At 40.9% G+C, this 21,575-nt stretch overlaps 2 protein-coding genes across 2 annotated transcripts in view; both read left to right on the forward strand.

Annotated features, from left to right (window-relative positions):
• The first annotated feature begins 6,121 nt into the window (after positions 1–6,121).
• On the forward strand, positions 6,122–7,807 carry LOC131247083 (putative pentatricopeptide repeat-containing protein At5g59200, chloroplastic). Its single transcript, XM_058247525.1, has one exon. It carries the CDS (start codon positions 6,122–6,124, stop codon positions 7,805–7,807), a length of 1,686 nt encoding a protein of 561 aa, XP_058103508.1.
• An 8,120-nt stretch (positions 7,808–15,927) lies between these two features.
• LOC131246227 (uncharacterized) overlaps positions 15,928–21,575 on the forward strand; it is a 31,722-nt gene continuing 26,074 nt past the window's right edge. Inside the window, exons 1-3 of the mRNA XM_058246143.1 lie at positions 15,928–16,221; positions 17,873–17,901; positions 18,283–18,385. Coding sequence (XP_058102126.1) covers positions 15,963–16,221; positions 17,873–17,901; positions 18,283–18,385 — 391 coding nt within the window. The 5' untranslated portion in view covers positions 15,928–15,962. The remainder of the gene's footprint in view (positions 16,222–17,872; positions 17,902–18,282; positions 18,386–21,575) is intronic.

The following is a 21,575-nucleotide window of genomic DNA, read 5'->3' on the forward strand; positions in this document are numbered from 1 at the left end:
TATTTTGAATTAAACTTGTAATTATTTAACCTAGTGACATTCATAATCTGAGGGCTTGCTATTACTTTTCTACAGTTTATATATATATCACAGTCTTCTGCTAGTGTACTTTAATTACCTCTAGAGTATGATATACTGTTTTGGTATAATCGCATTCATGTTTAAGGCACTAATACGGACAACATTTACTCATTATTATCTATGTTGCATAAGTGATGCGTTGGAATTTGAGAGTTGAGCCTATGCTCGACCCCTAATTTTCAGGGCATTACAGGACAGCAACATATGTCTGATAAAAATAAATTGTAAACATTATTTAAATGGGGATTTAACCTCAAAAAATCATGGTGTGGTCCACCCAAGTGGGCCCCACAAACATCCAAACCATCCCATAATCCAAATCATCATTGCATGCACCTCATTTTGGTAATTTTAGGGGCCACACGTCCAAGGGATGGACTGTGAAAAACGTCCTTCCTCAATGGACGGTTTGGATATTGTCAGTCCACAAGGTGGGTCACACACTCATGATCAGAAACTTCTAATAAGAAAAGGAGAAGAAAACAGCCACAAGAGAAGGGTCTCCACCTCAATGAGGCCCTTCCCTTCATCACACACATATATAGACATTTCATTACCATAAGATGTACAATCTATATAATCTAGGTTATCTATTGAGATTTATGGTAGAGATCCAATCTCCACCAAGGATCAAGGGTCTAGATGACCCAAAGATCCCTGATCTAAGGAAGAAAGGAGCATGAAGGGATCCATGGAGAATGGTCTCTTGCATGCACATGCATGCAATGTAGAATAGGCTTTGAGCCATATTCATGGAGTCTTGGGGCCACCATCATCACTTGATGGGTCTCACAAGCTCCATCAATGAAAGGAGAATAAAGAATCAAGAGGAAGAAGAAGAAATTTGGAATTTAAACAATGCAACACATCCACCTATCAAAACAACTCCAAAGCTACACCACTAGCATTAAGATGCTTCAAGGATCTTAGTTCAATGGTTAAGATTGGTTGATGATGGGCGGATTAGGAGGTGTTAGGAAGTGAGAGGGTTGAAATTTTTAGGGGAGGTGAGATGTCCTAGCAAAGGGAGAGGAGAGGGAGAGGTAGAGAGAAGGAGAAGAAAGAGAGGGAGGGAGGGAGTTGTAGGGAGGCAATCATTGTCTCTCTCTCCTTGGTTAGAGAAACTATGATGGCCTATGGTGACAATAACAAAGTGCTAGGCTTTAGTAGGTCTTAGGGTGGTAGGCTAGTAAACTTTCTAGCAAACCTACTACAAGGTGACATCATCCTTACACAAGCACCTAGGAAAACATGTGGGGTGGGGTCCACCATCACACATTAAAGGCCCAAATCGAACATTGCCCATAACTCATGATGTACACGTCGGATTCACGCACGGGACGCGGCGTTGGAACCACGGCGTCGATACGGCCAAGATGGCATAGGTTTCGGGTCGATCAGAGTTAGGTCGATGTGACCGAACTTGCGAATGATCACAAATGCCAACCATAAGTCGCAGGTCACCGGAATTCGACCGGTAGGACCGCATGACCCTAAGGAACGCCGTGTACACTTGGGTTAGGGTCGTACAGACAGTGAAGTGAATTGTAGCACTTTGTTCTTTCGACTTCCCTCCTTTTTCACTTGATTTTCTTGGATCTTGAGGTCTTGAAATCTTTAATCTTAGTATCCAAATATCTATTCCTTGCCTTGGTGATTCTTGAGCATTAAATTCATGCTTTTAACATTCTTTTCAATCTAAGCTCTTAGATTCACCTTGCAACACAAACATGCATAAAGTATACCATTAAGCAGTATCATGTTCATAAAACCAAGATATAAATAAGAGTAATATGCAATATTTGATACTCAACAAAGTTAGATCTAACTCTTAGGTGGCCCGCACTAAACGAAATAGTGGGTATTGAATGCTTACCATTAAAACCTCCTTAGGCCACGGTAATATTTATTTTCTAACTTACTGGGGGCTGTAGGGCCTGCTGTTGAGTCCACACTAACTATATTTGTTTTATCCACGTAGTCCATCAATGGGATAATGCATGGGCCTGTTTTGGGTGGGCCACACGTAGAAAATAGTGGCAATTGAATGCCTACCATTGAAAAACTTCCAAAGGCGTATTTGATGTAGAGCAGGTTGTGGAGACTTTCATATCCAAGATGGATCAGAGAAGGCCCGATCAGAGGCAGAAGTCATCAAGATCGTCAAAACCTTAAAACAGGCATATCTCGCAAATCAAAATGAGTTACTCAATGTACCATATATGATTTTGGGGCAGGACGAGCTACTTTATCCAACCAACCCGGCTATGCCGGGTTAACCACGTCAAATTTGCGAGATTCCATCATATCAATGGCCGAATTCTATGTTTAATTTCATTTTTACTATAAATAGTAAGTTTTTGTTTGATTATAACTCTTCATCCGTTGGGCTATAGGAGTTGCGCCCAACATGAAAAGTGTTTAGAAAAATTAGGAGAATAATGTGGTTAAGCCACATAGGACACTTACTATTAATAGAAGTAAGTTACGAATTTTAGGGAGTTTTACTTATAGTTTAATTCCTAAACTTATTTCAAGCCTTGTTATTATCCCTATTTAAAGGGTTGTAGACTCGTTTATTTCAGCTATCAATATTTAATAAATTTATTTCGACTTTCTAAAATTATTTCTGGTTTCTATTTTTCCTTGTGTGGATTTGAAGTAGTTATCCCCTTGAGGAAGATGGTGGTCGACCTCATCACATTCATTCTTGCATTAGATTGGTATCAGAGAGAGGACTCCCCTTAGGCCGATGTCAAATAACAAATGTATGAACCAAAATCCTATGGAAGGTAATCTAGGGATTCGTTATCTTTCGGAAAAAATGAAAGCTTTCTACCGGGAGAGTCAGTTGACCATGCAAGGGCTGCAAGCAACCCTCAACTGTATTGCGGATGCGCTAATTCCGCCCCAAGCCTAAAGCGATGGTCAACCACCTGTCATTGCTGTATGACACAACCCTGATTTCTGCAGAATACCATTAGATGATGGTAAATCGCAGGCCACAACTTTGATTGTGAGGAAGCCGTTATACATGCCAAAGGTAGAAATAAAATTACAGCGAGACAACATCTTTCGAATGAGGTGCACTGTAAGCCAAAAAGTTTGTGAAGTGATCATCAATGTCAGGAGCAGTGAGAATCTCGGTCGAAAATATTGGTGGAAAAGGTCAACTGAAAATAAAAAAGCATCCATCTCCGTACACGATTGGATGGATCAAGGAGGTCAACAAAACAGAGGTAATCGAACAATGCACTGTCTCATTTTCAATTGGTAAAATTTATAAGAATCAAGTACTTTGTGATATTGTCGACATGAAAGTTTGTCATATGTTACTTAGTCAACCATGACAAAATAATATTGATGTTATTGCTACGTATAAAGGCCGGGATAACGCATTTATATTTACTAAAGACGGTAGAAATATTGGCCTCATCTCTATGGGAACAGAGAACCAACCCAAGACTTCTAAAGTTGAGGAACAGTCTCTCACAATTGAACATGTTTTTTGTTAAACAATATGAGAAAACAAGAGATATATATGCATTAGTTGAAAAGAAAGAATATATGAAGCCTATGAACATCCTAGGAGATTTGAAACCAATGTTGCAGGAGTTCAAGGCGATTGTGCTCAATGAACTCCCTAATAAATTGTCTCCCATACGAGATATACAAAGCTACATTGATCTTGTCACAGGGATAAGTCTGCCTAATTGCCCACATTATCAGAAGGAATGTGAGATCTTGAAGGCAGAAGTGAAGGAACTGATCCATACTAGCTAAGTCAAGGAGAGCATGAGTACATGTATGGTATCAACTGAAGAGCCTAATGCGAAGTAAAAGAAAATGGAGCCTAATGCCAAGTAAAAGAAAATGGTTAATAAACATCATCATCAAAAGTTATCTCAGAATCATGAACCAAGTCCCTCGAGAACTCAAGGACGAATTTTTTCCAAGCGGAGGGGTTTGATGTAGAACGTGTCACAGATACATTCCTAGCATGGCTGGACCAAAAGAAGGTGGACCGTAAATTGATCATAACTTTTGATCCGGGTATCATTACGGCGCACCAAACCGAGTATCATGAAGCGAAGCAGCACGAGAACTCAAGGACGAGTTCTTTTGAAGTTGAGGGGACTAATGTAGAGCGAGTTACGGACACTTTCATGTCCAAGATGGATCAAAGAAGGCCTGATCAGAGGCAGAAGTCATCAAGACCGTCAAAACCTTAAAACAAACATATCTCACAAATCGGAATGAGTTACTCGACGTACCATATATGAATTTGGGGTAGAACGAGCTGTTTTATCTAACCATCCCATGTTCAAAGCCCACGCCAAATTTGGGAGATTCCATCATATTGACGGCCGAATTTCATGTTTAATTCCATTTTTATTATAAATAGTAAGTTTTAGTTTGAGAATCATGAACCAAGTCCCTCGAGTAACTCGAGGACGAATTTTTTCCAAGCGGAGGGGTTTGATATAGAACGTGTCACAGATACATTCCTAGCATGGCTGAACCAAAAGAAGGTGGACCGTAAATTGATCATAACTTTTGATCCGGGTATCATTACAACGCACCAAACCGAGTATCATGAAGCGAAGCAGCACGAGAACTCAAGGACGAGTTCTTTTGAAGTTGAGGGGACTAATGTAAAGCGAGTTACGGACACTTTCATGTCCAAGATGGATCAAAGAAGGCCTGATCAGAGGCAGAAGTCATCAAGACCGTCAAAACCTTAAAACAAACATATCTCACAAATCGGAATGAGTTACTCGACGTACAATATATGAATTTGGGGTAGAACGAGCTGTTTTATCTAACCATCCCATGTTCAAAGCCCACGCCAAATTTGGGAGATTCCATCATATTGACGGCCGAATTTCATGTTTAATTCCATTTTTATTATAAATAGTAAGTTTTAGTTTGATTATAACTCTTCATCCGTTAGGCTTTAGGAGTTGCGCCCAACATGAAAAGTGTTTAGAAAAATTAGGAGAATAATATGGTTAAGCCACATAGGACACTTACTATAAATAGAAGTTACGAATTTTATGGAGTTTTAGTTATAGTTTAATTCCTAAACTTATTTCAAGTCTTGGTAGTATCCCTATTTAAAGGGTTATGGTTTAATTCCAAAACTTATTCCAAGTCTTGGTAGTATCCCCATTTAAAGGGTTGTAGCCTCATTTATTTTAGCTATCAATATTCGGCAAATTTATTTTGAATTTCTAGAATTATTTTTACCTTTTATTTTTCCTTGTGTGAATTCAAAGTAGTCATCCCCTCAAGGAAGACGGTGATCGACCTCATCACGTTCATCCCCGCGTCACTATTGTAATGTTTGTTGGCCATCCAAACTGTCTAGTGAGGCCTGTTGTGAACCCCATCATGTTTATTAGTATAATAAGGTCGTCCCTGTAAGAGTTACCATGTTGTATCTTATCTACTTCATCTAGAGGGTGGGCTGTTGTAAAGCCACCTTGAAATATTTTTTGTAAAGCCACCTTGAAATATATTTTGTATATTCATGCCGTCCCTCTATATAACCCCTCATTTTAGAGCATGGACCCAAAAGCAAGGCAGTTCGTTGAATCTGGTTGACCCAAAAGCATGGACCCACCTTTTGATTTCCGATGACTTTCAAGAATCACTTTGATCGGATCGTAGCCATCAGATCATTGTTAAGGAAACGGATGATTCGAATCGATTACTTTGTAAAGGATAATCATCCTTCCATTCCATCCATCTAGTAGGCTCATGTTTCTCACATCTATTTGCAACCCCCGGTTTCCGGAGCCACCGATGGGATGGTTGTGGACACCATCGAGTGGAGTATTTGCCTTCGTTATTTGACCTTCTTTGATCCAAACCGTCCATTTTTATATGGTATCGGTCAGATGGGAAAGGCTTCTCTGATCGGTTAAAAGTGGGGCCGAAACAAATCTCAATGATCTGACCGTCCAAGCGGCAACCTCGCCTTTTGAAATTCCGTCAAGAGGATAACGGAAACGGCCAAACTGGAAACTCCACTGAAATGCCTTCCATAGCATTCTCCAAGCATCCCCAGCTTCTTCCAATTCCACGCAACAACAACAACAACATCAGCTATTGCAAAAACAACACCAGCGATTCCAACAACAACAAAAATCATATCCCGTTATCCACAAGACAGCTTGAAAACCATGCCTTCTCCTTACTCCAATCTTGCAATTCCTTCGCCCACCTTACCCAAATCCACGCCCATATCATCCGCCACTCCATCTACCACAACAATTTCGTTGCCACCAAGCTCGTGTCCTCATACTTCTCCTCTCATAACCCTTCTTACGCCCTCTGCGTGTTTGAAGAAATGCCTCATCCAAACACCTTCCTCTGGAACGCTGTGATTAAAGGCCTTGTCAATCTCAATTCCCACCAAGAAGCCTTAATCTTCTACTCCAGAATGCTCGCACGTGGCTCGGAACCCGACCGCCTCACCTTCCCTTTTACCCTTAAGGCCTGCTCGAAGCTCCTCGCCGCTGAAGAAGGTGAGGCCCTCCATGGCCAGATTTTGAAACTGGGTTTTGGTTCCGATGTCTACACTCAGACCTCGCTGCTGGATTTTTATGGTTCCTGCAACGATATCTCAGCTGCATGCCATGTGTTCAATAGGATGCCTGAGAGAGATGTTGTGAGCTGGAATGCCATTGTTGCTTGCTGCGTTCGTTGTGGACTGATGGAACTTGGTAAGGAGTTGTTTGAAGAGATGCCTGTTAAGAATGTTTCTTCTTGGACCACTATGATTGGCGGTTTTGTTCATATTGGGAGTACTAGGGAGGCCTTAGCATTGTTTCATCGAATGCAGATGGATGGCGTGAAGCCTGATAAGATGACGATTGTGACAGTTCTTTCTGCTGTTGCAGATTTGGGGATGTTGGATTTTGGTAAATGGGTTCATGACTATGTGAAGAAGAATGAGATTGAGATCAATGCTTTTGTGGGTACTGCTCTTATAGATATGTATGCAAAATGTGGAAGCATACAAGAGGCACGAATAGTGTTCGATGGCATAAGTTTAAAAACTATATCTTGTTACAATGCGATGATAATGGGTCTTGCGATTCATGCGCTGGGTGAGGAAGCAATCAGTGTGTTTAGAGAGGCTGAAAGGATGGGGATTGGCATAGACAATGTTACTATGATTGCAATATTGAGTGCTTGTAGGCATTCCGGGTTAGTTGAAGAGGGTGTTAGGTTTTTCAATTCAATGAAAGAGGGTTTTGGGATTGAGGCCAAGATGGAGCACTACAGATGCATGGTCGATCTTCTAGGAAGGGCTGGATGGTTTGATGAGGCGATGGAGATGGTTGAGTCGATTGAAGCGGATTCCATTGCCTTGGGAACGCTCGCTTTTGCTTGTCAGATACATGGAAATGTGGGACTTGGAGAGAAATTGATGAGCACAATTTCCATGTTAGACCCATCAGATTGTGGGTTATTGGTATTGAAATCTAAGCTGTATGCAGCTGATGGGAAGTGGGAAGAAGCAGCCAAAGTGAGGAGATTAATGAAGGATAGAGGGAATGAAAAGAAACCGGGGTCCAGTTGGATTGAAGTGAACAATGTGATTCATGAGTTTGTTGCAGGGGATGATTCTCACCCATATTCAAAGGAAATATACTCCAAGTTGGCAGAGCTGAGTGAACAAATGAAGTTGCCTGCACCAATGAAACCGAAGTAAAAAAGAATCATTTTTGTCATCTCTCCACCTCCAAGCATGTATTTTATGTTGATGTATGGAGGAATTGGTGGAATACCTTCTCTTGCATTGTAATGCGCCTTATTCAATTTGGAGCTTCTTCCTCATGCTTTGGAAAGTTCTTGGGTTTCTCAACCATTGGCTGTTGAGATTGTTGGTGGGTGTCATTTGGGCACATTCAAACCTCTAGGAAGAATGACAAGGGGCATTATTTGGATGCAGTTGGTTGTAAAGGTTCCTCCATAAGCAAGCTCAGCTATTACATCAAACGTCTCTGATGGTCGGTAAATTGTTTTGTATGTATTCACAAGGGTCTCAATTGTAGACCTAGAGAGAGATTGGGCAACATCTTTTGAAATTCATGGATTCATAATAAAAACTTGTGCTTCATGGGAAGGCCAAGGTAGGGCACAAGTTCCTGTCTCTTTACAAGATGCCAAGTAAGGTGGCGAGGAGAAATTCAAAAGATTCAAGGAGATCTCTTGTGGGAAGGCCGTGAAGAAGGGCACAAGTTTCACCTATTGAATTGCGATTTGTACTGAAAAATGGGGGATGCCTTAAGGTTAGGAAGAACTAAGGAAAAGAATTGGGCTCTCCTTGCAAAGTGGTGGTGGAGGTTTGGAGATGAGGCAGAAGCATTGTGGGAGAGGTTTTCTCTAGGAAATACTACGAGTCAGGTGGTGGAGGGTGGGTTCCTAATAGGGTACCAAACCTAGCCGGATCATTGGTGTGGATGGGAATAAGTGGAATTGGTAGGAGTTCGGGTCAAAATGGAAGCCTGATCCTGGAGAAAGTAGGCATTTTGATAAATAAAGGGTGTTGATTCTTGGTAGATGGAGGTACTGGAATCAAATTCTGCAAGGATTTGTGGCCAAGGGACTCAAAATTGGAAAATGCATTCTCATCCTTTATTCAATTGCAATGGATAAAGAGGTGAAAGTGGTGGAGTGTTATGACGTTTTGGGGGTTCTATGGCGTGGAGTCTCTCTCCAAAGAAACCTAAATGAGGAGGAAACTAAAAATTTCGCCACTTTGGTCAGTCTCGAGACCTCCAATGAGGACTCTAAATATTGGAAAGCAGGAGAAGAATTTTAGATTCTCCACCAAGTCAGTCTATTTAAACTATGCGAATTGGGAGATCATAATTATTCATTTGCTAAATTTTGGAGAGCTCCCATTCCTTGGGTCCAAGATTTTGCATGGATAGCCATCGCCAATGAAATCCCTACAGTGGATAATCTTAAAAAGAGGAAAATGGTGTTGGCCAATATTGGCATTAGTCAGCAGACCATCTATTTGTCCATTGCCAGGCAGCAAGGAGTCTGTGAGACCACTTCTTTAAGAGTTCAAAATCATCTGGGTGATTAATAGGTCTCTGTTTAAGGTCATTATTGGATTGACATCCAGCCTGTTCTCTGAGCATGGTAAAAGAATTTGGGCCCCGATACCATTTGCAATCTTATGGGTAATCTAGAAAGATAGGAATGAAATAATAGTCAAAGATAAAGCTGTAGTGAATGCGGCTCTCCTTTTCTATTGTCTCCATGGTGTTGGTATGGGTCATTGATGTCCTGATTTCTCACTGTTGCATTGATAATAAGTGAATGGATTCAGTGGTCTTTGGGTGATGTGCTAGGAAAAAGGAACCAGGATCTATAGCAATGTATTGTACATTCTGTTTTGTAAGACAGCCTAGTAGTGTAGTGATCGTAGGGTCACCTTCCACAGTTGCCTTTGTATTGTTGTTTTCTAAAGTTTTAATGAAATCATCATCTTTAAAAAAAAAAAAAGTGTGATTATTGGTGCAAGGGAAACTTGATGTCAATACCCATTCTTAGGAATGACTAAGATGAAATCAAGTTATTCTTTTACCATCCCATGTGAATGGTTCACTCAAATGAAGAAGGAATAAAAGGCGATCTTGATAGGGTCAGAACTTCTCAAGGACTGCCACAACATTGTGGTGACTCTAGGAAAGCTCTATCTCTTGGGCCTCGAAACCTTGGATGTTTTATTTTCTTTTTGCTGAAATCAGAGCATTAGTTTCATCTTTCGATGCCACCTTTTGTGGTGTTCCTCATATGGTAAACGAGCCAGCCAATGCTCTTGCCAAGGAAGGGATTGAGAGGCCTCACTTTCTCTAATCAGTTTTTCCTATCCATTGAACTAATGGATCTTTGCTTATTTTGCTTTTGAATATATAATCTTAAACAAATGCAAAATGAAGAGCGAAATGTCATTCATTGCACATGGAAAAGCAAGGCTTAAATGATGCCATTTTCATTTGAGGTGGAGAGACAACAACTAGTTAAAATCCCAAATAAGAATAGAGTCTAGCTAAATGAATCCACCTCACTTATTTTTAATAAGCTGCACACCCTTGCTAGTGAAGTACCAATGTGTGAAATGGGGGAGAGGTTTATATAGTTGAAGCCAATGGCATTTTTGCAAATAGTAGATAGGTAAGGAGCAAATGCTATGTGATGAGATGTGGTTGGATCGTGGAAGCCTTAGGATATGTGACACATCATTAACTACTGGAGTAGTAGATTGTGTAATTTGGAGGGAGTTTGAGGGTAGTTGGTGTGTTAGGAGATGAATTGAATTCTGGGCTTTCTGCTTGCCACGCGGCCAATTTGGATTTTTGCTAGCAGACAATTGTAATTTTGACCTTGTTTTTAGTGTTATGACAGAGGCCCACCTAAATTGGGTCTTGGGAGTTTCTTGTGAGCTTTTAGGGACTGGTATGGGTTTGGACATGATTTAATAAGAGCTGATTTTGGGGTTTGTGGTTCCCGGGTTCTAAGGTTGATGAGTTAGGGTTTTAGGGTCTTAATTCTTAGGGGGTGTTTGGTGCACAGGATTAGATGGGTTTAAGTGGGATGGAATTAGGAAAATGTAATAACTAATTGGTGTTAGGGATTGTCGTTTAATCCTGTGGCTTGACGTGTGGAATGAAAACGGATTGATAAATCATCCTACTACTACCGGTCGGTGCTCTATGGGCCCCACCATGATGTATGTGTATCATCCATGCCGTCCACCCATTCTTCCGATCATTTTATGGTAAGAGCCCAAAAATGAGTTTGATCCAAATCTCAAGCGGACCACACAGTGTTGATTGAATGGCCACCATTAAAAACTTTCTTGGGGCCACAAAAGTTTTGGATCAAGTTGATATATATATTTTTCCCTTCATCCAAGTCTTTATGACCTAATCAACTGGTTAGATGTCAAATAACCATTACAGTTGGCCTAGGAGGTTGTTAATGGTGGAATTCAATCACTATTGTTTTCCCATGGTGTGGTCCACTTGAGATTTTTGTCTACCTCAATTTTCGGATCAAGCCCTAAAGTAATATTTCAAAATGGATGGACGGCGTGGATAAAACACATACATCATGGTGGGGTCCACATAACACCATCTGAAGTATCAATGCGGAAATCCCCTGCCTAGGCGTTGATTTTAAGAAAAGGCTTTACAGCCCAGTCCCGAACAGGACGTTGGGATGATCCACGGGATAAAACCCATTCCCACCTAGCCCTTCTAATCCCAATGCCCAAACACGCCCTTAAAGGGGATGAGGTGGGATGGGATTCATCTTGCCCTGTGCCAATTCCGCTCCATGTTTGGGATGGATGGAAAAGCTTGGAATTAGATTAGTTGGAATTGCATTGGGTCTCTTGCCAATTTCACTCAATGTTAGCAAATTGTGTAGGTCCCACCATGATGTGTGGGCTATATCCACACTGTCCACCCATTTTTTAAGATTATTTTAGAGCATGGGCCAAAAAATCAGGTAAATCTAAAGCTCAAGTGGACCCCACTATAGAAAGCAACGGGGATTGAATACTTACCGTTGAAAACTTCTTTGGGGCCACATAAGTTTTGGATCTACCTCATTTTTAGGCCCATGCCATAAAATGAGGTTACAAAACAAATGAACGGTTTAGATATAACACATGTATGTTATTCTCGGTAATTTCAAATGATGGTGGGTATATCCATTCAATGTACCACCATATTACCAGCAAAGCATGTGATTAATCTTATTCCATGGCAACAGGGGACAATCACTCCATGGGTAATAATTATGATTTTGGAATCCCATCCCACCTAATCCCTTCTAATCCCACCGCCCAAATACGCCCTACGACTCCTGGCAGCTGAGTTCCAGGGTGTTGGGGTTCAAGTTATATAGAGTTCGGATCTTGTTGCAGTCGGTCATCCCATGTGATAGGCTGTCTACACAACTCCATTTGCAGAATGAGGGGATTATAGTTTTTCAGGACCAAAAGGCCCCCGTACTCTATAAGCCCTAAGGGTGTGTTTGGCCGCGCGCTAGATGTGGGCTATCCTGGGATTAGGAGGGTTATCCTGCTAGATCTCATCCCATCCCCCGTTTGGGATGGCAGGATGTACCTCGCCTTGTAAACACCGCCCGTTAGCTAACATGGATTCTGCCAAACCCAGGATGTGATTTTTCACCTCTATGTAGGGCTCACCAAGATATCAATGAGATATCCACTCTGTCCATCATTTTCACGGGCCTACATTTAGCAATAAATTTGTTTTAAGGCAAATATAAAATAGTGAGTGAGACACACCACAAGAAGCAATGTAGATGCAAACCCATCCATTTGAGACGGTCTAAACAGGCAGCTGTATATCTCATGGGCTATTCCAAACCCATGGAATCAAGGGACAAACACTGACACCACCATCATTACCTTAAAATCCATTCCATCCCAGCTAATCCCATGGAATTGGTCAGGCCAAGCGGTTGGGATTAGAAGGGATTAAGGTGGGATGGGATTCTAAAGACATAATTATTACCCATTACAGGGATTGTCCCCTGTTGCCATGGTTTAAGATTAATGCTATGCTTTGTTGGTAATACGGTGGTACATTGAATGGATATACCCATCATCATTTGAAATTATTGAGAATAACACATATGTGTTATATCTAAATTGTTCATTTGTTTTGTAACCTCATTTTATAGCATGAGCCTAAAAATGAGGTAGATCCAAAACTTATGTGGCCCCAAAGAAGTTTTCAACGGTAAATATTCAATCCCTGTTGCTTTCTATGGTGGGGTCCACTTGAGCTTTAAATTTACCTGATTTTTTGGCTCATGCTCTAAAATAATTTGGAAAAATGGGTAGTAGGTGTGGATATGGCCCACACATCATGGTGGGACCTACACAAATTGCTAACATTGAATGAAATTTGTACGGACCCAATGTAATTCCATCTAATTTAATTCTAAGCTTTTCCATTCTTCCCAAACATGAAGTGGAATTGGCACACGACTAGATGAATCCCATCCCACATAATCCCTCCTAATTCCACTGCCCAAACACGCCCTTGAAGATTTTGTTGGAGATTAGTGAGTTGACGTCACGAACTTGTGGGCATTGAATATTCATAGTTGAAACACTAGTGGGGCCTGTGTGATATTTGTGAAAAATCCACCTCGTCCAACAGCTTCTTCAGATCATTCAAGGGGGTTGGCCCAAAAAAAAGTCAGATCCAGTTCTCAAGTGGGCCACACAATAGAAAAAGTGCAGATTGAACGGCCACCTTTAAAACACTCGGGCCCACTGTAATGTTTTTTAAAATATTCATTTTTTCCGTGTGGGATAAAAAATGAGGTGGATCTAAAACTCAGGTGGGCCACACAGCAGGGTACTGAAAGCTGATTATTGAACTCTCTTATTTCCATTTAGGGCCAGCTGAAAAAACTCGTGGGCTCACAATGATTTTTTTCCTTGAGAAATCCATCCCGTCCACCATTTTAGCTGCATAAATTTTAAGGGATGGGCACAAAACTTAGGTAGATCCAACACTCAAGTGGGCCACACAGCAGGAAACAGTTGTGATTTTTTCGTGGGTGATCTTGATTTTTTCGCGGCTTATCGTGATTATATTTTTTCATATGATCGTGATTTTTTTCACAGCTGATTGTGATCTTTCACTGGTAATCGTGATTTATTTTTCACGGCTGATCTTATTTTTTGGGGGGCTGGTTGCAATTTTCTTGTGGCTGATCTTGAATTACGTTGTCTCATCATTATTTTCTCGCGGCTGATTGTGATTTTTTTTTTTTTGCAGCTGATCTTGATTTTTTCGCGGTTGATTGTGTTTTTTTCATGGTTAATCATGATGTTTACGTGGCTGATCTTGGTTATTGTAAGTGTGATTGTGATTTTTCACGGTTGATCGTGATTTTTGTACGGCTGATCGTAATTCTTTTGCAGGTGATTGTCATTTTTTCACATTTGATCTTGATTTTTTCAGGGGTGATCTTGATTTTTTTCACAGCTAATTATGATTTTTTTTTTTCAACCCACCCCGAAGCACCGTGACATTTTCAAGGGGAGAGAGTTCAATGGTTAGTGTTTAATATGGACTTTTTTCCGCCGTGTGGTCCACCTGAGTGTTGGATCTGCAAGACACTTGTGCCTGCCGCTTAAAGTTATGTGGCTAAAATGTGGACAGGTTGGATTTTTAAAAAACATGGTGACGGCCCTATGGCTTTTTCAGCCGGCTTACTTGAGTTTCGGATCTCCCTCGTTTTTTGCTGCAAAAACGAATGAACAACTTGGGTTTTTCAAAAACAGCAGTTTACCTTAAGGGCCTGTTTGGGCGGTGGGATTAGAAGGGATTAGGTGGGATGGGATTCAAAAAATATAATTATTACCCATGGCAGGGATTATCCCCTGATACCATGGAATAAAATTAATGCCATGCTTTGTTGATAATACAGTGGTATATTGAATGAATATACCCACCACCATTTGAAATTATTGAGAATAACATACTTGTTATATCTAAACCGTTTATTTGTTTTGTAACCTCATTTTAGGGCAAGGGCCTAAAAATGAGGTAGATCCAAAACTTATGTGGCCCCAAAGAAGTTTTTAACTGTAAGTATTCAAGCCCTATTGCTTTCTATGGTGGGGTCCACTTGAGCTTTAGATTTACCTGATTTTTTAGCCCATGCTTTAAAATAATCTCAATAAATGGGTAGACGGTTTGGATATAGCTCATACATCATGGTGGAACCTACACAACTTGCTAAACATTGAGTGAAATTGGCATGAGACCCGATGCAATTCCATTTAATGTAATACCAAGCTTTCCCATTCTTCCCGAACATGGAGTGGAATTGGCACAGGATGAGATGAATCCCATCCCTCCTAATCCCTTCTAATCCCGTCGCCCAAACAGACCCTAAGTGTTTCAATGGTGGCCATTCAATCTGCACTTTTTTCTTTCGCTCATATTTTTATACTTATTTTTATCTAAACCATTCAATCTGCACTTTTTTCTTTCGCTCATATTTTTATACTTACATTTTTATCTAACCCCTCAAGTAATTTGTAGGCAGGGTGAATTTCTCACAAACATCATGGTGGGCCATCATTGTTTAAGTAGTGAGCGTTCGTACACTTAAGAAAAATCTTATATTGACCTGGGTTGGGCTAAAAGCAATTGGGCCTAAAGCTTAGCTGAATGTTGATATCTGGACATGGATTGACGGGCCCGATCTCGCCCCCTCCCAACTTATATGTCTACTCGGGTTTGCATATCATATAAAATTAGAGTGGAGTATGGGACAACTCAACTTGACAAACTTGACTCGTCTGAGCCGTTCAGGCCCAACTCGACCTGAACTAAGTGGGTGAGTCGATCCCAACTAGGTAGGCTTGTTCCAATCCAAACTCAAATTGAGTCAAGTCTGGGTCACTTAATGACTTGACTTGACCCAAAATCCAACTCAGTACTAACTCAACTTGATCCAAAACCCGACTTGTACATTAACAAAATTTAGACTTGCGTTTTAGTTATGAGATGCTGTGTAGCTTACAGAGAGGAGCTGCAATTCCAGCAGGCACGTAGGTTTTGAGTTGTGATTTCAGCCCGCAGATACCCACTTCACCTAACCTAACTTGGTGTTAGCTCAACCCCACTCGGTACCTGTGATCGGGTCGGACTTGGTCTGGATTACTTCAGGCCAGACCCGAACTCGGATTGGGTGAGCCATGCTGGACTCGGTACCGAGTCGGGTCAGCCCTAACTCGGTCCAACTCGACTCGATGCCCAGCTGTAGGATTATTATTGACCAAAATGCCCTACCACCTGCCGGTTTCTAGAAAACGGGCTCAGTGCACTAAAAAACCGCTGCCTTGCGCTCTCCGGAGAGGTTTCTGGTTTTCAATGGAAGCGGGAAGTGTAAGAAACAGGAGAGGTCTCGAAGCTGAAATCCTAGCAAAGGTGGGAGAAGTAATCTCAGCCATCCACGATGCAAACCACGTCGACCAAGTTATCTGCGCCCTCCATTCCATCGCCCTTCTTCTCTTTCCTCTCGATTCTTCCCTCTTTTCAGGTTCGCTACAGAAAAAAAAGAAGTAATTTTGCCTTCGTCGCTACTTAAGCTCCCATGGGGCCCACATGCTCAGATGGCCCAATGATCGAAGCTGTCCACGCTCTGGATTCTATGCTGCAAGGGCCATCGGAAGAAACTTACACCCAACGGATGATTCTGAGCATTAATAACACTGGAATGGAAGTTTTCAATGGCTCACGTTCACTCCAAAAATCGAAGCAGAGTATGATGGCTGAAGGTCGATTACAAGAGCATAGCTTATTTATCGTAGCACTACCGAGGACATGGGCGATTCAAATCATCGGACCATCTTGGCATGTGGACCGAATGGGGCGGCTAAATGCCGGCAATCCTCACTCCAGGCATATGCAAAACCATCTAGCTTCTCTTGTTTCTACTTACACATGCTTCCCACCATTTAAAAACTGTTGGAAGGAATCTAGCAGCATTTCAAAATGCGAATTTTCAAAATCCTGTTTTGAAACATGCGCCAAGAACTGCCCTCACCATTATTGGATGGTGGGCGATACCTGCAGATCGAGTCAGTATCGATGCAATCTGTGCCCAGACAATCTTTTCCTGCGTTTTTTTTTGGAAAATTTCCATGGGCTTAATTTGCAGAGGGTTGTGTACAAACCTCCCACCATGTAATAATTCCATGTGGGAGTATTAACAGTTACTTCAGTATGGACTGTTGGGAAATTCGATTTTTTTTTGAAATGCTGTTACATTCCCATCAACTATCTGTAGATGGTGGGAGATGACGTGCACACCAAGTCCTGGTGTGTGCTGTGTGTATTGAAGTTGTGTCATTTTTTCTATGGACACAACTTTAGTGCATGCATTTAACACCGAGCAAGACGTGCGGTCACAGTTCCAACCATTTAAAGACGTTGGAGGGAATCTAGCAAGCATTTGAAAATCCAAAATTTTGAAATGAGAGATGCACACACAAACATTGCCCTTTTTACTGGAAGTTGTAGGATATCAACTCCAAGAAAAATGCAATCCTGATGAATAGAAGGGAGCCATTATTTACTCCCAAGTCCCACTCTTTGTATTTGCAAAACGGAACAGAAATGGTATAACAGTGTACTATGTCAATTTTCAAATTGGAAAATGATGTGTGCAAATCAATCAGGATGGATGAAAATATCAATTCCCTGAAGTATATGATGAGTAACAATAAAAAATCCATGCGAGGGATTGAAGAGGTGAATTGTGGTACACAAAGCCAAGTGGGACACATGTGATATCAGGGTCATGTACCAGGTGGGCCTCTATAGGAAGATCTGTTGTCATAAAAGCCATGCAGGTTCACTTATCAGGTGGGCCACGTTTATTTTGAATGTAGGCTGTTTGTGATTTGTTCTTATACAACAACAATCCATGTTCCTAATAAAAGTGTAGCTGATCTGATGAGTGGATTGGCCTGAGTTATGGGCCAGGGGCATGTTCATGGTCCCGTCTAATAATTGGCATGAATCTGGCATAGTCGTGCCATGCTGGCGTGTGTGCTGTAATTCACCTTTCCAATTTCTCATGCAAATCACCACAACATCTATCGTTAAACAGTTCATCTCGTGAAAGTTCATGTTCTTGGAATTGGTTTTATTGAATTATTAAGGGCGCCTGTTTGCTCGAATTGCAGGTAGCCTTGATCACTGCTACCGGAATCAGGTGCATCATCTTTTTGTTGCATTTGTATTATTGAATTTCACTCTGTTTTTACCATGAAGATAACTGCTCTCATGTCATAAAAAATCTAGCTTACAACGTAAGCCCGCTGCCATTTATTTCGGGCCTGAAATTCAGGCCCAGACCTAGGCCAAGGGCCACCTGCAAGCCTGATAATATAGGTCCAAGGCTGGCCCCATGGCCTGGGTTACCTCACTGACGTTTAATTGGGGAAGTTGTCAAGCCTGGGCCTGGCCCCATTGTTTGTCGGGCCTTAAATAAGGCCAAGGACCAGACTACCACCTAAGCTCCAGGCTGGTCAATTGACAATCCTAGTACAAAATACCTGTTATGTTGTCTAATTCCTGTTTCCAATATTTTCAGGTCCTCAATGCCAAGGTTCCTCCCCAATCTGAAAGGGATGGTTGGAGACATATCTTCTATCAAGGAGCTGCATTTCCGACATTGGCTAGGATATTAGCATATGGTAAGGGGGCCACAGCATACGTAAGCGTGTCCTGTTTTGTCAATGATAAATGCATCCCTCAATCAATCCCAGCTTCTGTACTTACAATAATTTTATACAATGTCAGCTCCTTTTTTCTATTGTCTTTTTTCCTGCGTTCTTTTCATTTTAATGTCTGAGTTGTCTTTTCCTGAAGGGTTTCAAAACAAGGTTTTCCATAGATCTATCCTCCACACCAATGCTGAAAACCTCACTTCAGGAAAAATTCACACTAAAGCCCTCGCTAGTAATCTGAAACACAACGCAAAATTGCTTTTCAATTTCTGACCATCGCAACTTCAGCATCACAAAACAGGATCCACATTTATGAATCTTGTGAAGAAAGCATATTTTTTTTTTTGGTGTAACACTATGACCGGAAAAAGCAAATCTGTATAAGAGGAGGTAAATTTCAGATGGGGCTGTGGCTATGGCTATTGATTTATTAGTTCTGCTATGAGTACATCCGTAATTGATAGTGTGGACCCTCGATCTTAATGTTTACAAAAATTGGGTGTCCCCCATGTGTTTGGGTACTACCGGGCATGAAAGGGCTGGCCCTAAGATTGCTTTATCTAGCTAAAGTTGTATAAATATAAGAGAACAGGTGATGCTCCTATTGCTTTTGCTTTCCAGTTTCCACACACTAAACGCAATATTTCCATTCAGGGGCTTTATGTGGGGCATGATCAGAAGGGCCATGCTTGGTTTCTGTTGCGCTCTTGATCGTTCAAGGAATTATTTTGGTTGTGAAGCAGGCAGTGTCCTCTTTTTTGAGTTAATAGGAAGTTTTAAAGATATTTGAATTTTAGTAACTAAATGCTTTTCAACTGTGGTTTCTTTTTTGGTTTTTTTTTTTGAAATTCAATATACCTAACTTAGGTGGTCACCTAGGGAGAGGGCTCTCGTAGGAGCACCATTTTTCATATTCTGCTGTGTACCATTCCAGAGGGTCTAAAGTACTATTTTCCATACCCTTGCAATGTGCTATATGTTGTAAATATTCTCCTTTAAGTCATAGTCATCCTGTAAATCCTAAATATAGGCAATAGTTTTTCTATTTATGTATGGTTCTTCTATCGGAATCAAAGAAGAATTCAATCTCTCTCAAAATTCTTCTTCTCTCTTATTCAAACGTATAATCTAATCACACAACATTGTATTAGAGGCTATGGCTCTCATTTTTCTCTCATTCATCTTTGTTTGAAGCTTCCGGCACCCACTTTGTGTGATCAATGGGTTCCATTGAAGGCTATTTATTATAGAAGTCATCTTTCGAGGTTTTTTGGGTACTTTTTTTTTTTTCCAGAAATTTTCTCCGATCAAAAGCTCTTTTTTTTTGGGTGCATTTCTCTAGAAAATTTCCACATTTTAATAAAAAATGTTGATCTCCACCATTCGGTCACCGCTTGATCTAATCCTTGGTTGCTTGGATCAGTTTTACTTGGGAATCTTTCCACTGTGGCTGATCTCTGAAAAGATTTCATTCAGAAGATTTTTTGGCCTTGTCGTGGGAGACCAATTTTTCATGCCTAGACAGTTCTTTGTTATCATACCTTATTTTTATTTTTTTTTGGAGTTGAAGAGCTGCTGTCCGCATCCTCGTCATTGGTGTAATCTCTTGTGATTGATATGCTGGTTTGAACTCATTAGATCTTTGTGCTGCTGGTTTTGTTTTTGCTCACAACATTATTAAAATGGATGCCAACGGATGTGGCTGTAGTATAAAGGAGAGCATTTTTGCACTCACTTCAAGCAACACAATCATTTTATTGACACTTGCTGGAAGCTACAGAGATGTCCACCCCCTGCTCCTTGATGCAATGCTCACAGTGTAAATTTAAATGATAATTAGTTTAAAGGTGAAACCTTGGCTCAAGCCCTAATCATGTAATTGGTGTAATCTATGGTTGAAGTCGAATTTAGAGGGCACGCACTAGGTTCTAACAAAATGAGAGGACTCTTCAACGTCAAAGGTGAGGGTTTTATCCTTTAAGCTTACATGGATTTAAGATGATCTGTTTATTTCGCCTTTTATGCCTTCATGCTATTTTATCGCTCCTTTTACTTTCCCTTTGTCTCAATTGAGTTGATGCATTTTATCTTGCCTTTACACTTAATCTTTACATGTCCTTTATTTGTTCTCAGATTTTTGTTACTTTCCCTCTGTTTTCATTTTAATTTGTTATCATCAATTATTGGCCCTTTTGAGATTAATTTGTTATCATCAATTATTGGCCCTTTTGAGATTTTTACATGATATCCATTGTAAGAAGTTTTCCTGGATTCACAGGAGGCTATGGATACAAGCCTTGCTCTTGCCTTACCATTAATTTGGCTCTGCTATTCTCTGTTACCAAGAATTGACGGTGGTCACTCTTCTAATTATGGAGTTGGTCGTTGCCACTCTTATTAAAGAATCGGCCGTTGCCACTCTTCTATTTAATGAGTTGGCTTTAACCACTCTCCTCACGTTCGAGTTGACCTTCGTCACTCGTCTCTTATTCGAGTTGGTTATTGTTACTCGTCCCTTTTTCCTTAAGGGCTCGGCAGGTGTCTTGATATTCTTAACCTTCCATGGATAAAAGAATTCTCTCTTGGCACAAGCAGTGTTTTAAATAGCGGTAGCGTGATGCGTAGCGCTCAACCCTCTATAGCGTGTAGCGTAAATACGTAGCGTGTAGCGTAAGCTACACGATACTTCTATTTTTTTAGTTTAAAAATAGGACAAATATAATAAATAGTGATATATATATATATATATATATATATATATATATATATATATATATATATATATATATATATATATATATATATATATATATGGAAAAGGTATTATGCGCTCGACCTCACAAGTCCGTCCCATGAGGTCGAGCTGTGTGGGCCCCATCGTGATGCGTTTCGAACATCTACCCCATCAGTCAGATGCACCATTCCATCGTGGGCCTAGGTCTCAAAAATCAAGTCAATCCGTGACTTGTGTGGGCCACACCACATACAGAAGTGGAGAAGGGCCGTGCACCATTAAAACATTCATAATCATTTTTTGGGCCCACCGAGATGTGGTTTGCAAATCCAGCCCATCCATTATGTGTGTCCCACTTGGATGGGGGTTCAGACCAAGTTTCAGCAGCATTCAAAACTCAGGTGGGCCCCACCAAGTGCTTTT

The sequence above is a fragment of the Magnolia sinica genome, chromosome 5, assembly GCF_029962835.1.
Source record: "Magnolia sinica isolate HGM2019 chromosome 5, MsV1, whole genome shotgun sequence".
Classification (NCBI taxonomy): domain Eukaryota; kingdom Viridiplantae; phylum Streptophyta; class Magnoliopsida; order Magnoliales; family Magnoliaceae; genus Magnolia; species Magnolia sinica.

Excerpts from the sequence above, each read along its gene's own strand:
- LOC131247083 (XM_058247525.1), top strand. The coding sequence starts at position 6,122 with ATGCCTTCCATAGCATTCTCCAAGCATCCCCAGCTTCTTCCAATTCCA.